Here is a 26323-nt window from a genome sequence, read left to right as displayed (position 1 = left end):
CGGCATATGGCTTGTATCGTTTTCGTTTGAAAGCATAAGCATAAAATTGGAACAGAATTCTCAACACTAAAAAACGCCCCTCTTCCTAAGACACTTCTAAACGGAAAGAAACCACGGAAGTGAACACTTTCGCTTCGGAAATTCGAGTACCATGGTGAATCAGGAAACAGAATCTATCTTCAAGCATCCATCAACCCTTCGCCAAGAGTTTCATCATCGCATGTTGAAAATTTCACCACCGGTAAGGTCTGCCACCAGCTCAAAACATATGTTCGTCGATAATGAGCATGAAATCGAACATATTTCCGAGCTAACGGTTTCGGCCAGGGTGTGGAAAATTGGAGCAGCTTATGAAAATCTGTCTACCAGTTAACACTCACTAGCACTGGTCGACACAGAGGTTTTAGAAGCGTGTTTCAAACCGAGTAAACTGATACTTTTAACCATTGAGTGGTTGAAATTACTGTGAAGTTTCAATCTCTTTTTTCCCTGATGGCTGTGAATGAAGCTGTGATTAATTATTGTGCGTTGCAAATTGTGCTAGTTGGGCAGAAAAACGTCCTACGTGTCTTTCATCGGTGTTTGATTTTTGGCCATCTGGCAGCAGCTGAAGAAATGTCAAAAGTGCCATGAAAGTGAATGAGATGTAAAACGGTGGATGTGTTCCATCTCTTGTTATCTTTCACCGAAATCAAACTCATTAAACTCGATCTAAAACGGGAAGGTTAAAAAAAGCGATCCGAGTTGGAGTAAAATAATGAACAACTCAACAGACGTACCGGCGCATCTGGCAGCCTAGGAGTGGCATCAAACGCCATATCGCCAACGTGACGATATTTATAAACACGTTAACATCAAACGTAAATCTATCACAGAACACCCACCCAAAATGGGTGATGTAGGAGGGACGGGGGATCATAGCGTTCAATAGCCGAAAACAGACCTCAGCAGAACGCAACGGGCCCTGGGCCTATCCTCCCCCAGCCAGCAGCACGCGAGCCTTATCCATTTCATAATTGTGTGTATCATCGTGATCATCGTCATCGCCGCCGTCGTCATGCATATGAATGAGCGATTTTCTAATGGCCATATAAAAACATGATACACGCAGCCAAACAAACGCCGCCCCGTACAAGCACATGCACAAGCAGGAAATAATCATTGCTGCTTCTGCTTCTTGAATGAGCGACCCGAGGGCGTTGGTGGTCGAGCGTTTGTTCGTTTGGTTTTCCGACCGGTGGCCCCGAGGGTCGGAACACTTTTCCCTCTTGCGAGTCTGCTTCCGGTTGCTCCCGGTCGCTGCAGTTTGCTTTTTCTTCCAGCGCGAAAAAGAGATGGAAAGCGCGAGAGTTATAAAGCGACCTCAGTGCCGAAGAGCGGCAGATCAGACAAAACTCGGCTTAACGGTCCAAGCGGCCACGGTTTAGGCCACGGATGGATTGAAAACTAAGCGACCGATTCCGACCGGAGCGTGATGGTACGGGAAGCTTGGAAGGAGACGAGCTCTGACGTGAGGCTCGTAAAAATATGTTTTATTTTATTATTATTTCCTTGGCTGATGTTTTGTTTTTATGATTTGGAATGAAACTTTCGAGTGTAAATTTTTAATTCCTTCTCGTTTGCTTCTCCGTGCTTTCTGGGTGTGTGTGCGTGTGTGCAATTCGTAGTTCGGTTTGGGTCATTATTTTGTGTGCCCGTTTTAAACGTACTTTGCTAGTTCTAGTTTGCCACAAAAAAACTTCTCCACCCAGTCCCTGAGCTCTGCGCTGGTAAGAAAGAAAGGACGGAGAAATGTCTGAAGTTCGCCAATCGAGCATTTGTTTGTTTTTCCTTACTTTTTTTCTTTGACTTACCCCCAACAGTCGGAACATTACTTTACGAACCCATTGTGAACTTTCTTTTCTTTTGGTTTTGTTCGTCTTACGTTCTCATCAAACAAATGAAATGTCTTAATCAGCAGAAAAAGACTCTCACTCACGATTTTCCTCGCGGTGTTTATGCGCGGCGTAAGCGTGGCGTGGAAAAATTTCCTTCGATTCATAACCATAACCATATATTGACAACTCCCGTGGCCGTCCAACACACAATGGACGCACGCGGTAGTGATGTGAGCGGCTAGCAAGCATACCAGATTTTCATGGATCAACTTTATGTCGGTTTAAAAGTTTTATACAATCATTTTTACTGCTCCAGCGTCCGTGATTCACCCGGGTACGATTTCCCATCGGGATTGGGCTGGAAGGAGGAACGGCGGCGGAAGCAGGTTTCGTTGGTACGATATAACAACTTATCTAATGAGATGATAAAGTTTTGCCGCTGAGCGGCAAATAGTTTGCTCGCTACTGCCGAAATGAGGTTGCAGTCGTTAGGAAAGCCGTAACAAAGCAAACGGAAGCCTCGCATCATCTCGGCTTTCCTCGGAGTGGAAAGAAAATGGTTTTTATTGCTTTATGGGCTTGTATTCTAATACCAATTTCGGTGTATCTAGCAAGGATCTCGCATGTGTGCTATTGTTTTGTTTTCATTTTATTCAATTTAAAACTAAAAATGCCTCACTAACAAAAGCTTTACTCGCTATGAATCATAAACATTGATAGGATGACTTGAAACTGGATAAGATTAGCTTAGGAACTTAGATAAGTTTATTTTCTAATACATCATTCAGTTATTGTAGTCTTGTTTCGGGACGACACGGTGGTACAAGCGACAGTGGCGCCGGTCTTCAATCGGAGTTCAAATCCCATCCGGACCGTCCTTCCGTAGTGAGGACTGACTTTCCAATTACGTGGTATATCGGCAAGTCTAGTAAGCCATTCGATGACCGGCGTGCCCTTAGAAAATCGTTAAGCCAAGAAGAGAGAGAGAATGAGAGTCTTGTTTCTTTGGTTCGGCAGGACTCAACCTTATTTTACGTTTTTTTAAACTTCCCAGATATCCACTACAATTCTTTTCTAAAATTTATTTAGACTTGTTTGTAATGGAGGCTGAAGTCTTTAAGACATAGACAGATCAGCATCGGGTTCAACGAATATTGATATAAGGTTTCTGGTCACTCGTTTCTTCCCATAAATCTGCATCAAATCAAGGATAGGTTCGAATCCTGATTATCTTCTTAGTTCATTCTCTTAAGCATGTCTTTTAGAAATGTCCAGGTCTCCAATCCGTTTCCAGAATTGCTCTCGTTTCCTCAAGACATTGCATTTAATCTCCATCAGGGTATCCCACGTCCTTGTGAGATATCTGTCTGATACTGTGGTAACTTTTCCCGATTTTTGTATCCTTTCGGTGTTGCCCACTTTCTAGATATTTTGTCCGTTTCAATAGCTCAGTTAACTAGGTTAATTCCTTGTATTACTTGTGCTATAACACAAAATAAAACGATTTACATTTTTTAAGGCACTATTCAAACCTGTACCACCTACGTTGGACCTCCCGGAAGCGAAGGCACCGGCGGAACAAGCGATCCTACACGCCCAATATATAATACAACCGCTGAGCTGTCAAACGCAACATAATCAGCATTCCCCCAGACACACCCTCCACGGAATGACAAATGCAAACCGAAACGAACAAATGCCGATCGGTGGAGGCGTCTGCACTGCACCGTGTGCGGCGTGTGCAACGCATCTGCAGAAGCTAACTAGACTGCCGTACCGAGTGGCATATGTTGCGGGCACAATATCCTCGCAGAAACAGGAAATAAGGTTGCTTGCTTTCTCCGTGTTCGTGACTGGCGGTTGCATTGGCTGGGCTGTGAAAGCATTATTTATCAGTTTTCCTGAGCGTTTTTTTTTCTCGCTATCTTTCTTTCTTATTCTATCCTACAAATCTTGGGGTTTGATTTTTTTTGCCATGTTCCGTAACATGATTGATATCATAACAAGCAGGCAGAGGCTCTAATGAGCGAAAGAACCAAGTCGAAGCGGTCGGTGAAACATGGAAAGCATAACAAACAAGATAACAAGATCCTGTGCGCTTGACGAAAGGCAAGACTACGGACGGAGGGAAATGTATTAGAAAACCGAGAAGCAAACGACACTCAAAAAAAAAAAAAAATACTCCCAACCGTGCCTTCCTTCGCTGCTATCAACTGGACTATTGCTTATTCAAATTTAAGATGCTGCCAGCTTGTGTTTTCGATGGTGAAATGGTAACGCTCGGGAACCAAAACCTTCCACCACACACACACACACACACACACACACACACACACACACACACACACACACACACACACACACACACACACACACACAGACACAGTGTGACAATCGGTTGGCAACGAGCGTGAAAAGGAAAACTCCGGAGGCGGTAATACAACCTTCGTCAGGAAAATTTATGCCTTTGTTTGCAAGTGATGCATGCGCAGAAGAGATGCTGCTGATGCTCTGGGTGCGGAGGGAAGGTCTTCCACCTTCCCTGCCACGGTTACGGAGGTGGTAAAAGGAAACCTCTGAAGACAACAAACAAACAAGCAAAAGAAAGAAAAAATGACAACCACAAAGTGGCGTACGAATGGTTCGTTTGGTAGGGAGATGGTTGCGCACGCCCTCTACGAGTTGAAAAACTGTTGAAAAAGACAGTCTTATTAAAATTTCACACTCGAACGATATAAAAATATTTATGTAACGGAGCCGTACGGTCGATTCCCGCGCTCTGGGTGACTACTTTGAAGATCGTACGGAAGCGTCCGTCTCTGTGCTTTGAGCGTTTAGTCCTTAGAACAGGCAAGGAACTGGGTTGAGTCATGTTTCGTGAAGCAGGTTTCAAATGTTGATTTATTACACTGAAAGCTTTGCTAAGACCTTAAGAACTGTTGTTTCAGGCTCTTTCAAAAGAATATTCGACTTTTAAATATTCTAAAGTGGTTGAACTAACGGGTAATTGACTCAGCTTTACTCAAACTTAAATAAATTAATGCATTTTAAATGAAAAGATTTTCTTAAAACCATTATAAGAGTGCTCTGTCAGTCTCTTACATGATTTAGGCCATCAAAACATTTGTCATATAATACTCTTGTTTGCCTAAGCAAAACACCATCGTCCTGGGTGGCATTTGCTTTCGTTTCCGCTTCCGCAACCACATTATTAACCAAACGTGGTCAGGACCAACGGGCACCGCGACTCTCTTCGGTTGGTGTAATTTGATCCTCTACGCTGCTTCTCACAGGATTTATAACTATCCTCTCCGGTTTCGCTTAATAGTGCTTTGGACCGAACACTCGAAATGCATCCAATCCGTGGGCAATTAGATCATCTACCCAGTTGCAGTTTGTCTGCGCTCGATTGCAGTATGTCTTGAGTCCCACTTTTAACGCCAATCGAGCCAAGGAACGAGCGAGTGCGAAAGCACGAACGCCGGGCAGTGCGTAAATAATTTATTCGCTCTTTTCGCACTCTACCGTGTCGATTTATGTGGTGGCATAAAATGTGTCAAATGTGTGGCGCAGATACTCCAGCATCCAACGCAAAGCAGCGGCAGCAAACAGTAGTACAAATGACCCTCAACACTACCGAAAATTAGCAACGCGGATTTCCAACGACCGTCTTTTCGTCGCATCATCGTCGTTTCAGCCAAGCCCGAAGCGCGCAACGTGTGAGAATCATAAATTTATGCTCACGTGTTTATGCTCAGCACCGTACGCGGCGTTTTGCACCGTGCTGGAGTGTCGGTTTTGGGGGGGGGGGGGTTTTCGCATTTCTGCAGTTTGCGCCCGCTCCGGTGTTTCCGGTGGCCAAAAAGGACGTTAGCAGCAAGGGACGATAAAATTTTATCATCCGAAAATGTTCCAATAACGTGCCTGGAAGCAGCGTGAAAATGAACGGGTAAAACGGATGGCTAAAGGCTCGATTCCTGCGGTGTGTCGTCCTGCGATGGGCAGGTGTATATGTGAGGTGCGGAAGTTGGTGCAGTTTCACCGTTACGAGGTTTACGTGTCCGACAGCCGGGTTCGAATAAAAGTTTTATCACACGCTCGTGGAGGAATTTTGTTTCAACGAGTCGATGTGGAAGAAAAATGTTTTACTTTTCTGAGTAGAAATAAAAAAACACTGGGCGGATGGATCTAATTGTGATTGAAAAGGTGTTCCCAAAAATTTCCAACTAGTATTTGAATTTGAAATATTTCGCTTTCAAACAGTATAATATAAATGTCTACAATAGGTTCAAAAATGAATGTGTCGTTGCAATATGTTTGGTTTTTCTTCATTCTCTCATAATTAATTTAGCGATCCGATAAGCTTGCATCTTCAATTCCCAACCGTAAAATTGGATTCATTTCAATAAACCTCGCGAGATTATGTGTTCTCGTATAAAACGGTACGACTTCGTGGAAAATAATGATCGCAGTTCCAGCAAGCAAGCACACACGCCCGGAAAACGCACTTTCCTCCGGGGAAAACACGCCGCTCTACAAGAAGATAGATATAATTTATCGCTTTCCGTTCATCGATTTGTGGTCGATTGTTATTTGCCAATCGTTACCCGGTTGACCCCTTCTCTTCAGCTTCCAACCATCGACCAGCAAACGCGCTTTAGCACGGAGCATTTTCCCGATGAGTTTTTCCATCATTGAGTAAGGCCTATCGCGCACGGGCAAACTGGGCCAACCGTTTCGTTCGGTTTCGATAATCGAATTAAGCTCGAATCGCTGGTGCGAACGTTTCCCCTGCTCAGGCTTATTGGGCTAGGGTCGTAAAATTTCATTCCGAATGGCCCTTCAATTCAACCATTGCACTACGGTGGAACCTAATTTTCCCGCGCCCGCAGAATGAAAAGCGTCGCCGGAAGAAAAAGGCACAAGTGTTCGCGTTTTCATTTCAACCCCAATAGTATGATGTCTGGATCTTGGAGGTTTGAGTTCGGTGCTGCTTCGCTCAATTTTCTTCCACTGTCCTTAACGTCCTTTCGCCAAAGATAACGACTTTTGTTTGAATTCGATTCTTTCGAGTCACGAAACTTTTTACGAGCGATGCTGGTTTCTTTCTTTTTATTAAATTTCACTCATAGAACCGGGGAAGCGAAGAAAAAAAAATTGGATAATTCTTTCCCGATCTGATTACAACTCACTTGAGTGGCGCGTTTCGTGCGCTTCCCTCCATAACAGGAAGTGACCGGTCGACGCGTTGTGGGGCCGTTTTGGGTTGGGTTTTTTTTTTCGGGAAGTTTTCCTTATTGGATTGCGATTACTTTATGGTTGGGATAAAGTGAATAGTTTATTGATACCGGTACTGACTGCATCGATGACCACCCTTCAAGCGTCGATATTTAATATAACGCGTTACAATAGGCAAACGCGTTTCAAACCAGACACGGAAATTCGATTGTAAGTGAGCATATAAATTTGGGGTTGTAGAAGTTTGTTAATCGTTCGCATAAAATCACAAACAAGATTGAGCAGCCCGTAAATAAGTAATGGCGGGTTTGCCAATTGGGGTTCGCACAATAAACGCTATAAAACTACTTATTGAATTAGACGCTCTAGATATAAAGCCGATTTTTAATGCATGACGGAAAAGTTAGACGTTTTAATATAAATTTGTGATACATTTGTTTATTATTCGTTCATTATTGTCGATGATAACCGATTATACATGTTACATCAGGACTCAAAATTTTAATTTTAAACATTCAAAGGACCTGCGTCACAAAAGTGAAGTTGCCTTTCTTTAATGTTGTACTACAGTAGGGCTTACAAGGATCGGATGTAAACTTTGCAGGCTGTTTTCCAATATTCATTCTTCAATTTATTCTTCTTTCGGTACTTGGATACTTACAGGCAAGATCAATGCCGTTGTCGCCTCTATCAAAGGATTGATAATAACATTTCAATTTCAATTTCCGTAAATTTACATTGTTTGAGTTACGGCAATGTACTTAAAACCCTTACGTAAGTTGAATAGTGCAGCTGTACCTGGGATATGAGTCTAAGAAGAGGAGAGTAGACGGGCACGGGAGGGTAATAGAAAGGGGTTATAGTCAAAGAGGTGGCATGTGAAGTTGAACTCACGCATTGTACGCAGCAAAGGATCGGTTCGCGTCCTTCGATTAGGCTATTCGCACGCCTGCACCCGATTAGGAGGAAGAACGGCTGAATATGCCAACATGAATTATTAGAATTAGGAACTAGGATTAGGAAATCTATAGGAATTGTACACTTAAAAAAGAAGTTTAGCGTGATAGACATCTCCCAATCACAGAACATTAAGAAAGTGGTTAGATTCTTCCGCGTCTCAACACGATCTTTGCTTACTAATGCAGTGCGGTGTGTGGGAACAAAAAGAGGAGGACGTGTACGAAGGGATCGGGTACAAATAAATAAAACACAGCATGGAAGGAAGGATTAGAAACCAAAACCTGCCCACATAGCAGGAAAAAGCAGAGCTACTGGCTCCATGGACCTTGTGGACAGCAAATCTTGTGAACAATCCATGCACTCTCTCGATACGGTTAATATGGATCCTAGCCAACGGTGGTGAAATCACCGCGAAGTACTTCAACAGCAACTTAACCAGCGAGCAGAATAATACTCCAAGGCAGAGAGGTTCAGAGCAATAGCAGGCAACACACTTTAAAACCCCAAGCGTGTTAAGAGTTCTGGTCGTTTGAGAAAGTCGATATGGTTGGTGAACGTGAGACCAGAATCCAGCCAAATGCAAAGGTCCTTCTCCACAGATACTGCTTTAACAGAGATCTGGTCGATGGTATAGGAACAAAGAAAAGAGGAATACGAACGAGTAAACGAGATAACTTTACTATTACTAGGACTTAGATCATGCATAATGACATCACATCATATAGAGAAACGATTAAGGTTGTTTAGAAGGACTCATTTGTTGAGATAGGAGACATGATAAATGATTTGAATGTTAACAAACATAAGGTAAATCACAATTAAGAAGCAAAACAGAGCTAACAACATGAATAAAAAGGATAAATAACAAAGAACTTAGGACTGGTTGTCTGGAAGGATGTTAGAATCCCATCCGGCCTGTTCCCTCATAGTGAGTACTAACTATTGAATCAAGTCTAGTAGATAGTTTGTCGTTAAACTAAAAAGGAAGAACAGAGGACACAGGGCAAAAGCCACTACCTAGTAATACACCGGTGTTAGCAGCACAATAGCATCACTGTAGCAGCAATTACAAAGATAAGAACGGAACCAAGTGACAAGAAAGATTTGAATGTCAAGTTGAGATAATTGGTTTGACAGAAGCGAATGATCCATCGTCGATTTGAAATCTGAATCTCGAAGTAGACTCGACCTGATTAACAGTGTCAAGATGACATAGACATTTTTGGGTTAAAGCTTAAGAGGATCGAGCTACTGGCGTTAAACTTTGCGCTGGATTCTAGATGGAAAGATAGTTTTGATAGATTCGTTCCTGGTATCCTAGCTGCTCCAGTGACTTCTCCACTCAAAAAACACCTGCAAGATGACAGCTGGATAAATAACAGATAAATTTAAGGGCTCAATATTTGCAAATACCTCTTATATATAAACTCTGACAGATCATACTAAGCAATTCATTGGAGAGTATTGACAATGTGTTGATGAGCTTCAACTATCTAAACTAAATTTAACTCGCTTAAGTACGCCATCAAACATAAACTCATTGTCCTGCATTACTTCTTCCGCTATTAACGGGGCCAAATTATGGGAAAGTCAAGCACTGACATGTTCGATATCTTAATTTCTTTCGTTCGATGGCACAAACTACTGCTAATGAATTTGTGTCCCATACGCTGCTCGATCATTAGCTGTTGCTAACATCCAACCCTTGCTTATGGTCGATCGTGAACATGTGTGCAAAAATTTTACTGAGCGCGACATTGAACACTGTCTAGAGCGTCCCATACATTGTGTTACATTGTGCGCACTTGCAGAACAATCGTTACAATACGAAGCATTTGCCACTCCAAACCGGAAAGAGGAGCAGCATCCAGGGCGCATGTGAGCAAGCATAAAACATAAACGCCGCTGGCCGTCGATCAAGGCTGGCGTCTGTTTTTGTCAGTGCAACATGTTTTCCAGAACTGTCTAACCAGACTGGTTGGGCTGTGCATAACATTGAGGATCACCTAACAAAGGGTGAAGGAACAATCGACGTAAGGCGTGCATCGACCAACCGATACCGTCGTGTTTCCTTGAACGAATAGTTACGCGATCGTAAATCTTGTCGGTTGCCGTCATTAAGCATGGCGATAATTTTTAATTAGTGGGTAATTTCCGCCCAAGCTCTTTTGCTCTCGTGCAATTCATACCGCGACCATACGCAGTCCGAGTGCTGTCGAGGATCGCTGCACGATCGTTCGCCGACACTTTGCGGCGGAGAGATTTTATGCCTTAAGAAATGTTTGCAGCTTTTCTCTGCTCTTTTTGTGACATTGTTTTTCGCCTTCTTCGTCATCACTTTTATCACTTCCGACCCTAACCTTCATCAATACGTTTTGTCTAAAACCTTTGCTTCAGTTTCTCCGGTGTCCGGGCGATTATGTCGGCGGTAAGAGTTCTTACCGACATGTGTTAAACAGAACGCTGATAGTGCGTGTCGTGAGAAGAAAAGGATCACCCATGAACGTTTGAGTTTGTATCTTTAGAAAGCGTGAAGTTCCGTAAGTGATCGTTCAATTGATTTCTCAAGATTTGATCCTCAATCTGATTTAATGAAGGATGATCCTTGCGAGAGCATGAGAACTTTTCGCTTTTCAGGAGTTTGTATTCTACCCAGTATCGGAGTATTTTCTCCATAATCTATCATCAAAAGTGACAACTAAAAACACTACACAGCACATCGAACGAGGGTTTTGGAAGATCGAGAAGAGACGGTCCAACAAAAAAGGTTCAACTGCGTGTCAGTTTTTGAACGAAAGTTATGAAATCAATCTGCCAATCAAATTTGTAGCTTCAAAGCGGGTGGGATCCTAAATGAAGTCCATAGAAGCGGTCTCAAAAAGTTGACTTGGTGGGACGACAGGAAAGAACGGGTAATTATTCTCCCAATTTGATTGAAATGATACCAAATAAAGGGTTACCTCGAACTTAATGGGTTGAAAATGATTGAAAAAGTACTCTGCGATTAGTTTTTATAGATTTTTGCTAAGAAGAGTTAAAAGCTAAACGACTCTGTAATTTCAAAATTTGATGTGCTTCGTAATGCTTCTAATATTTCAATAATAGTTTCAAAAATCCAAGCTCAAGCTCAAAAGCTTAGGAAATCATTGCAAATGCAAAATTTTTATATGAACCCGAGAAACGATTGTTGAAAGTATTACCCTTCACCAACCATGACAAAGCTACAATTTGAAGAGTACTTGAATAGAATTTATAATAACTTAAATTAAGAACTCATATATTCAGTAAGATTCAATTTATAAATGTCTACACATAAATGGAAAATTTATAGACCATCATCTTGAGCTGGAAAACACCAACTTCGATGCATGAAGATCTAAATCATGCCTATAATCCTTAGACAATGAGTTTATGCGGTGCATATAGGCATGTTTCTCGAAGCAGCTAGCATTAGACTACCGACTCTTCTAGCACCGTTCGTTCTTAGTGACCACAGGGACATTCCCCAAAGGATTTCTTCCCAATGCGATGCACACAAAGCCCAACGAGCAATAAAATTAGTAACGCATTGTGGATTATCGGTAAGCAATAATTGATAATAAATTGCGATATTTTCCACATGTTTTTCTTCTGCCATATTGGACCACAGATTGTACGAAAGCCTCGATAGGCATTTTTCCAACAGCAAACGGCATCGCATTGCACAAGTGTGCTTCGGTGCAGTACTTATTCTTAACCAAACACGCTTTTTCCATGTTTTCCCACCGTTGTCCCAAGCACGGGTGTCCCAGGAGTGTACAGCAAATGTGTGTCTTCCCACTGTGAAATGTCCCTTGTGAGTCAAAGACGTGTCCATCCAATACACCGATCAGAGGCAGCACCCAACGCATTGGAATTACCATTCCAGCATCGATAGGCCGAACACCGGCCCGTGTCTCCGTTATTCAATTTATTTCCTTCGAATGGTAATAAAATTAAACAAAATCACACATTTATTTCGATTCTCATTTGCCAACTCTTTCTAGCAAGATACGGCTTGGTCGTATGGAAGAGACCGAGTCCACAACAGCACCCTGATTGTTTTTACAAGCAGATGGATTTTTCCTCTGCGTAAGGATGAGATGCGTAAAAAGGAGTGAATCACAGAACTGGAACGATCCCTTCGCACTGGAAAAGGTGGCAGAGGCCGAACGAGAGAGACCGATTCCGAAGGGGATTAGAAAATTGAATCAAGTGCGCCAACCGGGTTGATGCTATTGGGACAATTCTAAAGTTCGGCATACACCGGAAAACACTTGCCGTGTATACACTCTAATTTCATTTGTTTTGGTAATTCTTTTTCTGCCTAGGATATAGGCAATCCATGCAGCTGAACGAACGTCAAGTGGAAAGGTCAAGTGGGAAACCGGAAAAGTTCACTCTCGATAATAAAAACAACATTATTAGAAGCCAGTAGTCCCTATGCTGGCGACCTCGTCGCATGGAGTGAAGTTGCACAATACGGTTTTGGTTCCGCAGGGATTTGGCCCCCTGGAGGGATAAGTTTCCACGGGACAAACAAAGGACAGGCAAAATCGGTAGACAAATTGAGCAACGCACCCCCGTATCGAGGACATAAGGCGTTTGCCGTTCAGATTGAGATTGGTAGATTGTTATCAGTGTCGGTTTCACAAATTGCACAGCGTAAGATAATGTGTCGGTGTTGTAGTAGGGTGTGCCGGATGTCCTTCCCAGCTCAACGATTCCCTTTTCTTACTCACCACAGCATCCAGTCGGGTGTTAGATTGCCGTCACCCTGTCGACGAGAAGGAGACGGAAGATTTGTTTGTATGCGAGTTATTGACAAGGACGAAAGCGAGAGAGCCCAACCCCATTGTGACGTTCTGGAAGAGGAGTTAATAAAATCGCACTTTGGTAGGGTGTTGTAGCAGGCAATGCAGGGCACGGAAAATAGGGAACAAGTGTAATTTATGTAATTGGGACACCCTCGACATGTGATACGGCGGGATGGACTCCCGTGCCGAGTCGATGATGGTGATGGTTAGCTGGTGATGAGCTGTTGGCATCACGGTGTCGGATGCGGAAGGGATTAACTGTGGGGTGAAAGTAGCAACCCGGGTGACATCACACCGCTGCCAACGAGATATCATTTATAACAACGGGTCGTTGTTTGACTTGTTCCCGGCGAGTAATTAGTGGTAAATCTGTTCTTAATCTTCACCGGGTGAGGGCTTTTGTTTGTAGAGTTTGCGTTTTAATATTAATTGTTTACATGATGTAATCGTGCTACAGAGCTGTGTGTACTTTTAGGGCAATTTTTATTTATAATTATATTGTATTTTATGTTTGTGTATATAAGTTTCAGAAGAATGAAAAGCAAATAGATTTCAAGTGTTTAGATAAAAGTTTGTCGAACTAAAAATGTCTGTAGAAACTGTTAAATAAATGATCAAAGGGTGTAAAGATAAAGGGAAGGAAAAAAGCTGTTTATAAAAAATGTGGTTAAAATGTTGAATAACACCATGACACTTTAGAAAATTTAAAATTTAAGTGATACTAATAATTTATTTAGAAAGAAAAGGACAGTTTAATTATAGTTAAATTTCCTACGTAAAAATAATACGAAAGAAATTTGAAGATTTTTAGAAATAATAATGAATTTGAATAAATTCAAATAGAGTTTCTCTTCTTGTTGGCTTAAAGACTTACGAGGCCACACCGGCCAAAGAAGGACTTCTTGACTTTGTTGATACCTCGTAGTTCTCACTACGGGAGTACGGTCCGGTTGGGATCCGAAACACGATCCTTCCCGTGCGAAGATCTGCGCCGATGGAACCACTACCACCGGACCACCCTTCTGTTAGTAAATTAATTAGGCAAAGTAGTTTTTTTTGTATCGAGTATGCCCGGGATAAGGCAAAGAATAAGGAGGAAATGCCTTATCAATATGATTATAAAATTTATTCAACACAAGCGGTATTGACAATACGGCATAAAAATATTATTATAATAAAAAAAATATTAATTATAAATAAATAAAAAATAAAAAAATTGAATGTATTCAAATTGATTTTATCTTCTTGTTGGCTTAAAGACTTACGAGTTCACAGCGGCCAACGAAAGACTTCTTGACTTTGTTGATACTTCGTAGTTCTCACTACGGGAGTACGGTCTGAATGGGATTTGAAACACGTTCCTTCCCATGTGAAGACCTGTGCTGATGGCACCACTACCACCGGGCCGCTCTTCTGTCGGTAAATTAATTACGTAAAGTAGTTTTTTGTAAAATATTTAAATTTAATATGAATATGGGGAATGTAATAAAATGAATAATCGGTACATGTCGTAATATGATTTTTTTTTTGGTTCATATTCTTTTGATGAAACAGGGTGTGCGAGGCGTACGCCCGACTAAAACGAGAAGTCAATAGAATTGGATTGAGGATCCATGTGATGAAGACAAAATAGCAGTTTGCCGGAAGCTCTGACCGTGATAGAGCCCGACTCGCAGAGTATCAGTTGACGGCGACGATTTCGAGGTGGTTGAGGAGTTCTGCTACCTTGGTACGATCGTAACTTCGGACAACGACGTAAGCAGCGAAATCCGAAGGTGCATTGTGGAGGAAAATCGTGCCTACTACGTAATCCACAAACTCTTGCGGACAAGAAGACTCCAAAAACACACACAAATCCTGAACTATGCTGTGTGATGAACGAGAAAGAGCCACGAGCTAGTGCTGATGTCCTGACCGTACTCAAAGCCGGAAGGATACGATGGCTGGGGCACATGATGAGGATGTCGGACTCATGCCCCACCAAAAAAGCGTTCGTCCAGTAACGACCCGTTTGGCACTAGGCGTAGAGGAGCACAGTGAGCTCGTTGACTGGATCAAGTGGAGTCTAACCTGTCGGAGATCGGATGCAGCTGTGGATAGAGGTATTTAGGCCCTAGACCGAGTTTCCTGGAAATTGATTGGTAACTTGGCCTTTTCTACGCGACGAACCTGACCCTGAGCAGGCCAACAAGAAGAAGAAGAACATGACAAAATAAAGTCTCATCAACTGACTTTAGGTATCTTTAATCAAACACGATTAAATAAACTTTTCCATAACAAGACAATATTAATTTGCATAACTCTACATTATTAACTCAGAACAGAATGTACGCTACTGCTGGTGCAATGGGGCAATGAGTAGAAAAAAGGAACAAAAGATGTTACATTGTTGCATTACATGCGCTCACCTTGGCCAGACAATCAATTGTTTATTTTACAATGGCGTGAAACTCTTTTAGATATTGCCTTATCACACTCGGTAAATAATGTAAAGCATGTTAATTCTTATACGGGGCGGTTAAAATATTACGTAACGCTAAACTCGAGACCCCCTGTCGAAACAAAACGTAACGCTGGAAGGGACCCCCTATCATCCTACGTAAAGTTACAGTAACACCTCATGCCCTTAAAAAATTTTACTCAAAAAATAATTTTACGGATAAAATACCAAGTTTATTTAAATTTTTATACTCCTGTTTCTAAACAAATATTACGAAAGTGCGCCTGTCCTGTCCTGGAAGCGACAGGCCGCTTCACGAAAGGAAGTTGTAAGTACCTCCCCACCCCATTCGAGAGTTACGTAATTTATGGATGCCTCCATTGTACTCGTATATTTTTTATGTTTAATAATCGGCAAATGGAGTAACAAGTTCAGATCACAAAGCAGCATTTGTACGACATTTTCAATATCTGGAACGTATCTTCGTATTTTCTGTTGAGATATATTTCCCAAATAACTTCTTGCTCTTTAACTCTTCTCTATATCATTAGCTTTACTTTAAAAGCGATGTTCTAGACATCGAATTGTATGTTCAGAATATTTGTTGAAGAAACTTATGCGTAACAAGATGTCTACCTCCAAATATCCACAAGCTCAAGCCAAGCTCAATACTCCCACTACAAAACCCACGTTCAAAACCTGCTGAATGTCGCACCAAAAGTTGCACAAAATAAAACCTTTACCCCAAATTGCACTTTGTTCGGTAGTATGCAGAATGTAGTTTTGCCTTATCTGCAAAGAAAGGCAATGCAAAACCGTGTGGAAGCATGATGGAGGGTGGATAATTACGTGTAAATGAGCGTGAATAACGCTCATTTGTCATGTCACAGTGACGTCCATCTGATCGACACAACACAGTCATAGAGGATTGGAGATTTCACACCGTCGCACACTCATGAAGGTGGAACCAGGCCGAACAACCCCGGCAATCTTGAGCAGAACGCACACCGAGTGGCGATGATTAAATGGCTCTTTTATCTTAGTCAATCGATTGAAATTATGTGCAAAGCTTGACGTTGCACCTCGAATGCAACTCGGCGATGCGTGCGTGCTGTTATTTTATTGTTTTGTCAATCAACTGTCGCACTTGCAGTTGGTCTTGCAAAAAGGGGGGGGGGGGGCACAATACTTCTCTCAAATCAGATCGGTTGTCTTGATGATCTTGTGCAAAGTTGTTGATGAATAAAGAGAATTGTAGAAAATACAGAGGGGAAAATTCGAAAATTGCTGTGAGCAGCGATTATCGATTTAATTGAGTAAAGTTGTTTGTTGTAGCCAATTTGTCGTTGCTGAACACTCTCCAAATTCTTAGTTTGATCACAACTTGCCGTTCTAGCTTTGAGAATTGTAGAAACACTTGGAAAGCTACTCTCGCCATGTCCACGACCCCAACACAGCAGGAGCAGTCCACGTCTGGTGTGGATTTTTGATCGCCTTTCTCTCTCGCCTGAACACGCATGTAGGTGGTCATGCAGATCGAAGTGGACGATCCAGCGTCACCCGATACTGAGCAGTCAGCAAAAGAAAAGGAAAAGCCCAACGATCAGAATAATAAGCATGGTGAGCTTCTTCCACACCATAACCGAGCAAAAGCACACACATATGACTCGTCTCCGTATGGGGGCCTGCACGTATTGGCAGTTCCCGGAGTCCAGTGAATGTGTGCCCACCGGCGAGCTGTGGTGTGACTTTCGGGATGTTTATGATGATTTTGGTGAATCGCTTCCCCGTTTGAGCGTTGGCGCAACGGGTGGCCACTGTCTTGTAAACGTGAACACGCCACGAAAACGCGTCGTACGAGGTACTGCGAGGCAAAAAAAAAAGAAGCCATTACAACCATCTCATCGCCCGGCCCAAACCGGCTCTTACCGGGTGCGGAACACTCGCTAAGTAATGGGAGCGACCCGCAATGGATGGTGTAGTCGAACGCACCTCCCCCTCTACTCCTCTCCACCTATAGAGCGTAGAGATATTTAAATTATACAAAATAAACAGCGAATCGATTTATGGCACCACGCGCGATGGTGTTAGGTTGTGGATGTTCGGTCGAAAGGTTCCTACCCGGGAGCTCGGGCAATCGTCCTTTGCCTCGGCTCGCCTGGTGGAATTGTATCCGGCCCATTCCCGGCCGTGTGTTAGGGTGAATTAATCGCTCATCCTTCGGTGCGTTCATTCAATGCAAATTCCCAGCGAGGTTTACGAAGCCAGAAGTCAAAGTACTGGATGGGTTTTTTTCGTTTCGCAGTGGAGAAATGCTTGGAATGTATTACAAGTAGCCTCGGAACGAAGAAAGCGTTAGGCAATCTTTCAATTTGTGGTGGATTAACAACTGTAGCGTGTATGTAGTGGTATGAGCAATAATATACGCTTTGCATGGTTTAGATTGAAGGTTGGTTGGTGTATGGTTTAAAAGACCCAATTTAAGCAAGTGATTATTTTTCTCACAAAATATAAAATCAGTTCTTAGTGTAAAAAGCGTTTACACTAATAATAATTTTTGATCTGAGTAAGTTTATTCCAGAATTTGTATTTTTTGGTGGTGTTTTTACAAGATTTTTCAAAATTATTCAATATTTAATTGTCTTATTTAGGGTTTAAATTAATTTTAATAGAATAGAAAAACAAAATTTGGAATTCAAAATTTCTATTTCAACATTGCTCACTTAACGAAATATTACTCCTGAGATTGATCTGTTTAACTACATTATTTTTAAGAATATAATAATTTAATCCATATCAAATAGATTGAATATGGATTAAGATAAAGTGTTGTAACTAAACGAGGTGACCAGAGTGAATCTTTAAAAAAAACTTGAATTGGTATTGCTTGCTAAATTTATCAAAGTTTTTTAAGACATTTAAAGCATTCGGTTGTTTTGATTTTCCGGAATTCAATGCCAGTCTTGTCTTGTAAATCGAAAGGTGTTGGCTTATTTTATGTTACTATGTTTGAGTACAACAAGTATTTCATTTTTTTCAAATATAATATTGTAAGAGAATTTTTCCAAAAATAATTCTAACATTTCCGCCCGATTTCTTGCAATTTTCATGAATTATTTCGCAAAATTATGAATCTTTCATAAATTATTTGAATATTATTTATTATAACGGCGAGTCGCCGTAGTGTCAACTTCCAGAAATTACATACTGCAGAACATATAAACACATACAAAATTTCAAAAAAAAGTAAAACTCAAAAGCATGAGATAAAGACAGTTAAATAAAGTTGTTCAAAACATGCAGTTCAACAAGCCATCGCATTCCTAAACCAAACCGTACGAGCGGCGGCGTTCACGTTAAATTGGACGCAGATACTGATGAGGGGCTGATATCGTCCCTTCGGGTTTTCTGTGCGTTCTTGAATGCGTCGGTACAAATTAGCCGGTATAAATTATTGCATTTTACGATTTTTCGCCTCGCGTCGCTAACTTTGCTGATACGCGCAGGTGGCGGAGGGTGACCCATCGGCCACATCTTAGGCCCACCGGAACAGCCCGACCGGGCACAACAAACGTCGAGAGCCTCGAGCAACTATAGGTGGTGTTACGGTTAAGGGGGGGGGGGGGGGGGGGGGGGTGCGAGAACTAAAATTGTATCAAAACCACTGTGCGCAGAATATTAACAATTTCATCTACTTTTGTTCTTCCGCCGTCGATTGGTCTGACACGATTTTCTGGGTTCGTTAGTTTTCGGTTATGGTCCCCTGGCCGGTGAGGTTCGGAAGCTTCGGATAAAGTTCGTACGGTGTTCGCTGATCGTTAGCGGAATGGAAATGGCCATTAACACTTTCGTTACGAGAGCCTATTAAATGGTCTCGTTCAAGTTTGTGAGAATTGCATAATTTGCGCGGTCGCATCTTTAAAGCTTTTGTTTATTGGCGTAAAAGTTGATGAAGATGGAGGAAAACAGAAAAGATCTTCTATTGGAAAAATCGACAGAAATCACTTTTCTGTACATCAAAACCTCCGGGAACTCGGGATATTTCTTTCCAGTTTCTGACCTCAAATTGTTAAATCCTCCAGTGAAAGCCTAAAACGCATAACCTTTACAGTCTTGGCGAGCGTTCCATCTAAGCCATTCATCCCACTTTCATCCCTAACAATGCTTCAATTGTCACTGCAAGCAATCATTCATCCGATTTCACTCAACATCTAGACCAAACTTATCCATTCACCATCTCTACCCGACACCACTCCGGCATCAACGCACAAACGATCGATGATCGAACCGAATCAGAGGGTTGAGAGTTTTGATGAAATTATCAGCTCCCTGTCATCAAATGGCACGAAAAAGATGACAACAAAGAAACGCGCCAGAATAATAGAGAGAAAGAAACACACTTTAAACCACATCTATTCACTGTTACAGGTTTATTCGTTCGTGTTCGGTGAAAAGCAACTACAAGGCAAGCATCGTCACAAAGAACAAGCGAATAACGATGCCTTCTTTGACTTTCGTCTTGTCAGGAAGCGTAAAAATGGATAAAGTGTTGGTTTATTTTTTTTGGGCTCAAATCTTCTGATTTAAGATTGTCCCACAAGAAAAGAGAGCCCAGTCCCAGCCGTACACGCAGTGTGTTCGCTCCGTTGATTAATTGTTTGTCATCAATCATCACGAATCCGTGGGGATTTTTTGTTGTTGTTCCGGTCCGGATCGATGGACACCACTCGTACTCATGATTTTGACTCGTGATCGTGCTAGACGTCTGCAGACGCTTGCACTGTTCCAGCAGAGCGCTTTTGGGTGAAGTCAACACGACAATGTGACACGTTTATAACGCACATACTATTTCGTTGTTCAGCTTCCGATGCAGCACTGCAGGGAAGTAGACGCTTAATCCTGGCCAAAGCAATTTTCGGTAATGTTCGGGCGTAAAAGTATCAGGTTTCAGCTGCACATTTGCAATCGCACATCACGCTGTGCCGTTGCATTCGTAGTGAGCCACAAAGGACTATCATTTATCATGCGATGAAGTTGAACCTCGACGATCGATTCTTAAATTTGGCACCATATTCACGAAACGTTGTGGGTATCGTGGTATTTTTGAGAGTCTGGAATTTTGTTACTGTAAGAGTTTTTACAGTTGTAAAAGGCAACCAAAGGGAACACTGAACAGTAGCTCCGAGATTTTTTGGTTCGATTGCAGAAGATGTTACGATTAAGTCGGGTGGACAACCCTGTTTTATAGCATCTACATGCGATCGCAGGGTCATACTTACGGTGCTGCATTAAACTGCTGAAATAAATTAAGATGCTCCGATACAATCACAGGTGATTTACTGTGCTTCTGATCGCTGGAATGCTGACTTGGAAGGTCATTTATAATTGAAGGAATTTAGAAAGCTTTCAGAAGAATTTAATCACCAATTAGTTTGTTGGATGTCTGCTATAATATCAGTAAACGAGAAATCCAAGAACAGCACTGAGTCATCGTTCAATCCACTACACAAAAACTAAACTTTACGTACATGAAACAGAAAAGAACTCCTTTATTTAAGTGTATGTTTTGATTGGTATAACAATTTTGGTAATTATTCGATGCATCGCTCAAGTCGCTTTTCTCATGTGTCATGGATCACGTACACTAATAGAGTTACAAAACATAATCCTCAGCCTATCGCCATTTTAAGATATACTTTCTCCTATACAACTATTTCCTGCTAGTTACAGTACGTAAGATATTGCAACATATTTTCTGTTCAATTACCTTCAACTTATGCACCTCTGCCGCTAACTTCCACTGGCTGCGAAAGTAACAGGAACGGAAAGCTGGAAGTTGAACTCCAGAACTGCTAAATAAATTAAATACACGTACGATGCGTTCTTCACATAATACTGATGAACTCGGAATCGAAATCATTCATCGCATGACTAATCAGACCATTTTGGAGATTTGCGTTTGAAAGTTAGTTAGCAGGACTGCTCGGTGATCTAGCCGGGCCAGGTGAGGGAGACATTGCAAGTGGAAGATGCGTCGACGCTAGTTGAGGTTGGTGCGAGTGCGACTGTGGCGGTATTTGGTATGGTGTAAAGCGTGTAAAGTGTTTGGCTCGTGGATCTGGCGACGGTGATCCGGAAGAACTCGTGGGGGTTAGTGGAGTCGCCGGTGACATGAGGGAAGGTCCCGAAGGTCCCAGTGTTGGTGGTGGTGGTGGTGGCGACGTGTGCCGGGAGCTACCAGCAGAAGTTGCCGCTGCAACGGCTGCTGCTGCTGCTGCTGCTGCGGCCGTATTCGGCAGGAACCCGGGCGGTAACTGGGGACTGGCAGGCCAACTGGCCGAGTTCTGCCAAACGCCAAGGTTAAGCGCACCAAGGCTCTGGGGACGCTGGTACATCTGGGGCAGCAGCAGTTCGCTGTAGGGTGACCGGCCCCACATTTGCAGGTGCTGGCGTGCTTTCTCTAGCAGCGCGGCGGACGATGCATCCGACAGCTCGACCGGACCCGGACCGGATGCGAACTGTGCCATCAGCGGGTCGGGAAACATGCGCAACGGGGATCGCATATGCTGCTCGAAAAGTAGGGCATCCATCGGATCTCTGCCGATGATATGGAGAAGGGAGAAAGAGAGAGAAAAACGTTTCGGTTAGCGTGAGTGATGAAAGCAATTATCGAATGGTAATGAGGTGAGCTGTTAATCATTGAATTCGTGCAATTACGGACAATAAAATGGTAGAGGCTATCTGTTGGAAATCCCGTCGCAAGAAAGGCTTAAGAAAATCATGTAACACTAAACTCCGCACTAATAAAATGAACGAATACATTCAAAGGCTTCGCTTTTGCAATCCTCAACCGCTGCACAGGATGCTGACGTGGCGTAGGGCACATAGAACAGGGTTGGAGCGTTGAGGGCAACCCTTGGAGACACCCTTTCGGCAAAATGGTTGAAGGAAAACCGACACAGCGGCACATCCCGTTGCGGCGTAAATTACAGGGCGGCGCTTTTAGCCTTTGATGAAATTGTACTTTTGCAGCTCCTTTTCACAGGCAACAATTGTGGCGCTGACCGCAGGGCCATGCCAGTTTGGTCATCCGCAAACTGCCGGCGGAGTGTGAGGAGAGTGAAGACGCTGCAAAAAATCTTCTCAGAATGGGTTCGCTTCTAAAAATGCAAAGATCGACACTGCCTCAGGCATCGATTCGTTGCATTTTGTGAGCGCATTTCATGCTCACCATCAAAACGAGTTGAGAGTGAGCTACAGGCTTGTGCATTGTTGTTGAATCCTTCCCAAAAAGCAATCTCGTCGCCCGGATGTCTCGTAGCGAGCAAGTCTTTATCGTAACATTGGTGCGTAGCTAATGATGTAGAAGAGCAGAGTGAGCAAAAGCCTAACCACACCATTAAACAGGATAGGGAAAATACAAAAGATGTAGAGCAAAGCCATCATCTACACGTGCTCATTATTTCAGTTTTCAATTTTGCCAAGCACAAAAAAAAAACGGACGGTTCAAATCATGCTTGGTCCGAAAACGTTAGTTAAGCTTCGAATCTCGTCTGCTCGTGTGGAGTTGCGTGAGGCAGACAACTTCACACCTAACCAATCTTCATCATTATCATCAACACCCAAGGATGCATTGAGATGGCCAGTGGCAATATCGTGGGCTCTGTGACTGTATGTGTATGAAGGCATAACCTGAAAAAAAACGGTGGTGTTCTTTTTATAATTTATACAAAACTCGTTTACTTGCGTTGGATAATTTGGCAAATGTATAAATATTTAGCTGGGAAAACTACAACAATTTATGAAACAAATCATCTCATATTGAGATTTTCATTCAGAAGATTATCAGAAAATTTTGCTATGGATTAAAAATCGGTTATATCTGGGATGTTCACTGTGAAGTGCTTGTAGTATTACACTTATGCATTGTAGACAATAAATTCTAGAAGGTTGAAAGCTTTCAATATCTCTCAAGTTAAGTAGCTAACTCTAAAACATCCAAAGCTCTACTCCAATAGATATAAAATACCATTGCAAAGAATTTTGAACCAATATACTCCCTTTGTACTTTATACTTCTTTACCATTATCCCCCTTGCCGTCTGGATGTTCACATTCTACTTCACTTATTACAGAAGACGCGCCACTCCGTCTGGTTCGAAAGGCAACGCCGATACTTTCAAAATATCTGCCAAAATTTCCCGACACCCATACGCCCAAGTCATTTCGTAGCTTCGGGACCAAATTACCGGGTTAGATCCTTACGGTCATTCGCGGACCGTGAATTGCATTCACTATTACCCCACCGTTCCTCATCGACGATCAATGTTCTGCGGGTGCAAATGGTTCGCTGCGCGTACAGTGTTGGGCTTTTCTTTTTGCGCCCGAAAAACGAGTTCTGCATTAAAATTCATCAATTTCGTATAAATTACCCACACTTCGTGTCGTGGCCCGGCCAGAAGCTGCTGAAAATGAGCATTCATCAGCCTTTTCGGGGTGGTTTCGGGTTACAGCGTTTCGAGGCGGACGGACGACTGAAAAGCTTCATGCGAAAACAGACACACTCACGTAACGCGAGAGACTCGCTGGCATTTTTATCAATCATTACCCGCCGGTGTGGTGCGCTGATGATGTATGATGGTGCACGGACAACATAATAATTTATGTTGGTTGCAGTTTTGTTTTTTTTGGTTTTGTTTTTGCATTTTTCGTCACTCATCTCCTGCGTCCTGCTGCTTCTGTCGTTTGCATTACATTCCCACTTGGGTATTGTTTTTGTGTTTTGGGACTTGGGCACGGCTCGGCTGCTGGCCCGATTTCTATGGCTTCCACGAACGGGCTGCGAAGACAGCCGAGTGCGGCCCTAAAGTGTCAGAATAATTACGCACCACTTTTAACAACCATTTAAGTACCCGGGCGAACCCGAACCCTGATAGCTGCATGCCGCCCTGTAATCATCACATTTGGAAAGGATGAACTTCACCACGTTCGCGTATTATTTTGGGGATGCCATTCGGGTGTGGGGGAACGGATGGCCGGAGATTGGTACCGCGGGGTCTGGTCTGGGAAGGGTGTGGCGAGTTTTGAAGTGGTTTTGTTGCCGAGTGCATTTATGCCAAAACAATGCACCGCAGAAGGGGACCAATCGACGGGGACTTAATGGTGGACTCGATTGTGGCGTGTCCTGCACACACACATACACACACACACATATGACGGTGGCGGTGCGTTTGTGCGAAAAGAGGTGAAAATTTAATGAAATTAAGGTGCGAAAAAGGATGGACTTTCTTTGGCGGCAAATTTTATGTTCACACTGGGATTGAGTTTCAATACTTTGTGGTAAAAAAATATTTTGTAAGAGCTAAGAAATTTTTTGAAAACGAACTGAAAAATATGAAACCTTTTGCAATCGATTGCAATATTTTTTTTTTTTTTGCTCAAAATGCACTTTTTAACAAGATTATTAATTGAATAAAAAAAAAAAAACAGATATGTATCGAAAGAGTTATGGATGCTTGAGGCTTAAATAGTGGACATATTGCAGTGGCTTGTTGCAGTGTACATATACTAGAACCAACGCGTGTCCTTGAACATCGTTAAGTCAAGTAGAAGACAAGTAGAATAAAAAGATGCATAAGGACTTCATCTTCTTCTTCTTATCTAAACGACCTTCTAGGTCCTGCCGGCCATCGAATGGCTTTATTTGCCGAGCAGTTCCTCTAAGTTGGAATGGCCAATCTTCACTACTGGGGGACGGCCCGGGTGGGATTTCAACCCCGGTTTTGCCCTGTGATTCTCATATGGGCCGAAGGACTTCACATATTTGTCCGAAATAGTTAAAGGTGGTTATGCATTCAACATGTATCGTATATTCAAGGACTTTGAAGGATCCAAAAAACTGACCTTGTATGAAATACATGAGGCCAAAACCATTAAGGCTTCAGATCACAAAAAAGCTAAATTAAATATAGAAAGACGTCTGAAAAATGATCAAGTGATCTACTGCACTCAAAAGCAAGATGTGAGCACTTTTGTATTCCAGAGTTCAACTTTATACAACAATCTTCTCCAATTTTTGTAACCGTAAAGGATAGATCTCTATGTTTCAAGATTGCCCTACAAGTAATGAAATTTTTGTAAAATTCCAAAACTGGCACAAGAAGCTATCGTTCTTTATCTACCAAAAAATTTCCAATCTGGTTCCTGAGACCTGCTTAGTATCTGTTAGGAAATAACAAAGCTTCACAAATAGTCAACAGGTACTTGAAAACATCTACCTTGTAGCTTAAGTTTTATAAAAAAAAAAAATTGTTAAACAAAATATTTCTCTTTCAAATCTGTACTTTTTTAAAATGTTACATTCCACTGTGCTGCCATGCTTCATCGATCGTTATCCTTGCAGTAGCACAAGCAATACAGGCACAATTACATCATTGTACCCTTCACCGGGAGAAGCAACAACAACGAACGCCAAGGAACAACATCGATTCCGCGCTGCATTCTAACGTCATCATCAAGTGAAAGTTTAATGGTTGTTCATGTTGATGTTAATTTCTCAACCTGAATTATAATCTGAAACTCTGTTGAATTAAAACTCTAGAAAAAAAAAGAAGTTCACCCTCCCATACTTCAACGCACTTCACCACACGGGCTTTTGCCTTCGTATTTTTTTTTATCCCCACCCGTTTGTTTGCCTCCCAGCTTACCCAGCTCCTGGCGAAGCTCCTGTTGCGTGGTGCATAATTTTCTGCCCGTTGCAACGGAAGTGCAGGCATACAAAAACCGAAACGCCAGATCGTTGAAAACATCGAAAAGGTGGTGCTACAAATCCCGCTATCGTGCCCAAGATGACCGAGCGATCATGCAGTTTTTACTTTCTTGTTTTTGTTTTTCTTTTTTCCAACTTCACCTTTTTTTTCGCTTCCCTTCTCATAATTCTCGCTCATAACCGTCCCGCGTGGCTCGGAAAGGTGT

At 42.4% G+C, this 26323-nt stretch overlaps 1 protein-coding gene across 1 annotated transcript in view; it reads right to left on the bottom strand.

Annotated features, from left to right (window-relative positions):
• Window positions 1-21316: 21316 nt before the first annotated feature.
• Window positions 21317-26323, bottom strand: part of LOC126565848 (T-box protein H15-like) — a 50525-nt gene continuing 45518 nt past the window's right edge. Inside the window, exon 6 of the mRNA XM_050223057.1 lies at window positions 21317-21947. Coding sequence (XP_050079014.1) covers window positions 21317-21947 — 631 coding nt within the window. The remainder of the gene's footprint in view (window positions 21948-26323) is intronic.

The sequence above is a fragment of the Anopheles maculipalpis genome, chromosome 3RL, assembly GCF_943734695.1.
Source record: "Anopheles maculipalpis chromosome 3RL, idAnoMacuDA_375_x, whole genome shotgun sequence".
Classification (NCBI taxonomy): domain Eukaryota; kingdom Metazoa; phylum Arthropoda; class Insecta; order Diptera; family Culicidae; genus Anopheles; species Anopheles maculipalpis.
The sequence above is the reverse complement of the archived record's forward strand: the minus strand, read 5'-3'. Positions and strand labels throughout refer to the sequence as shown.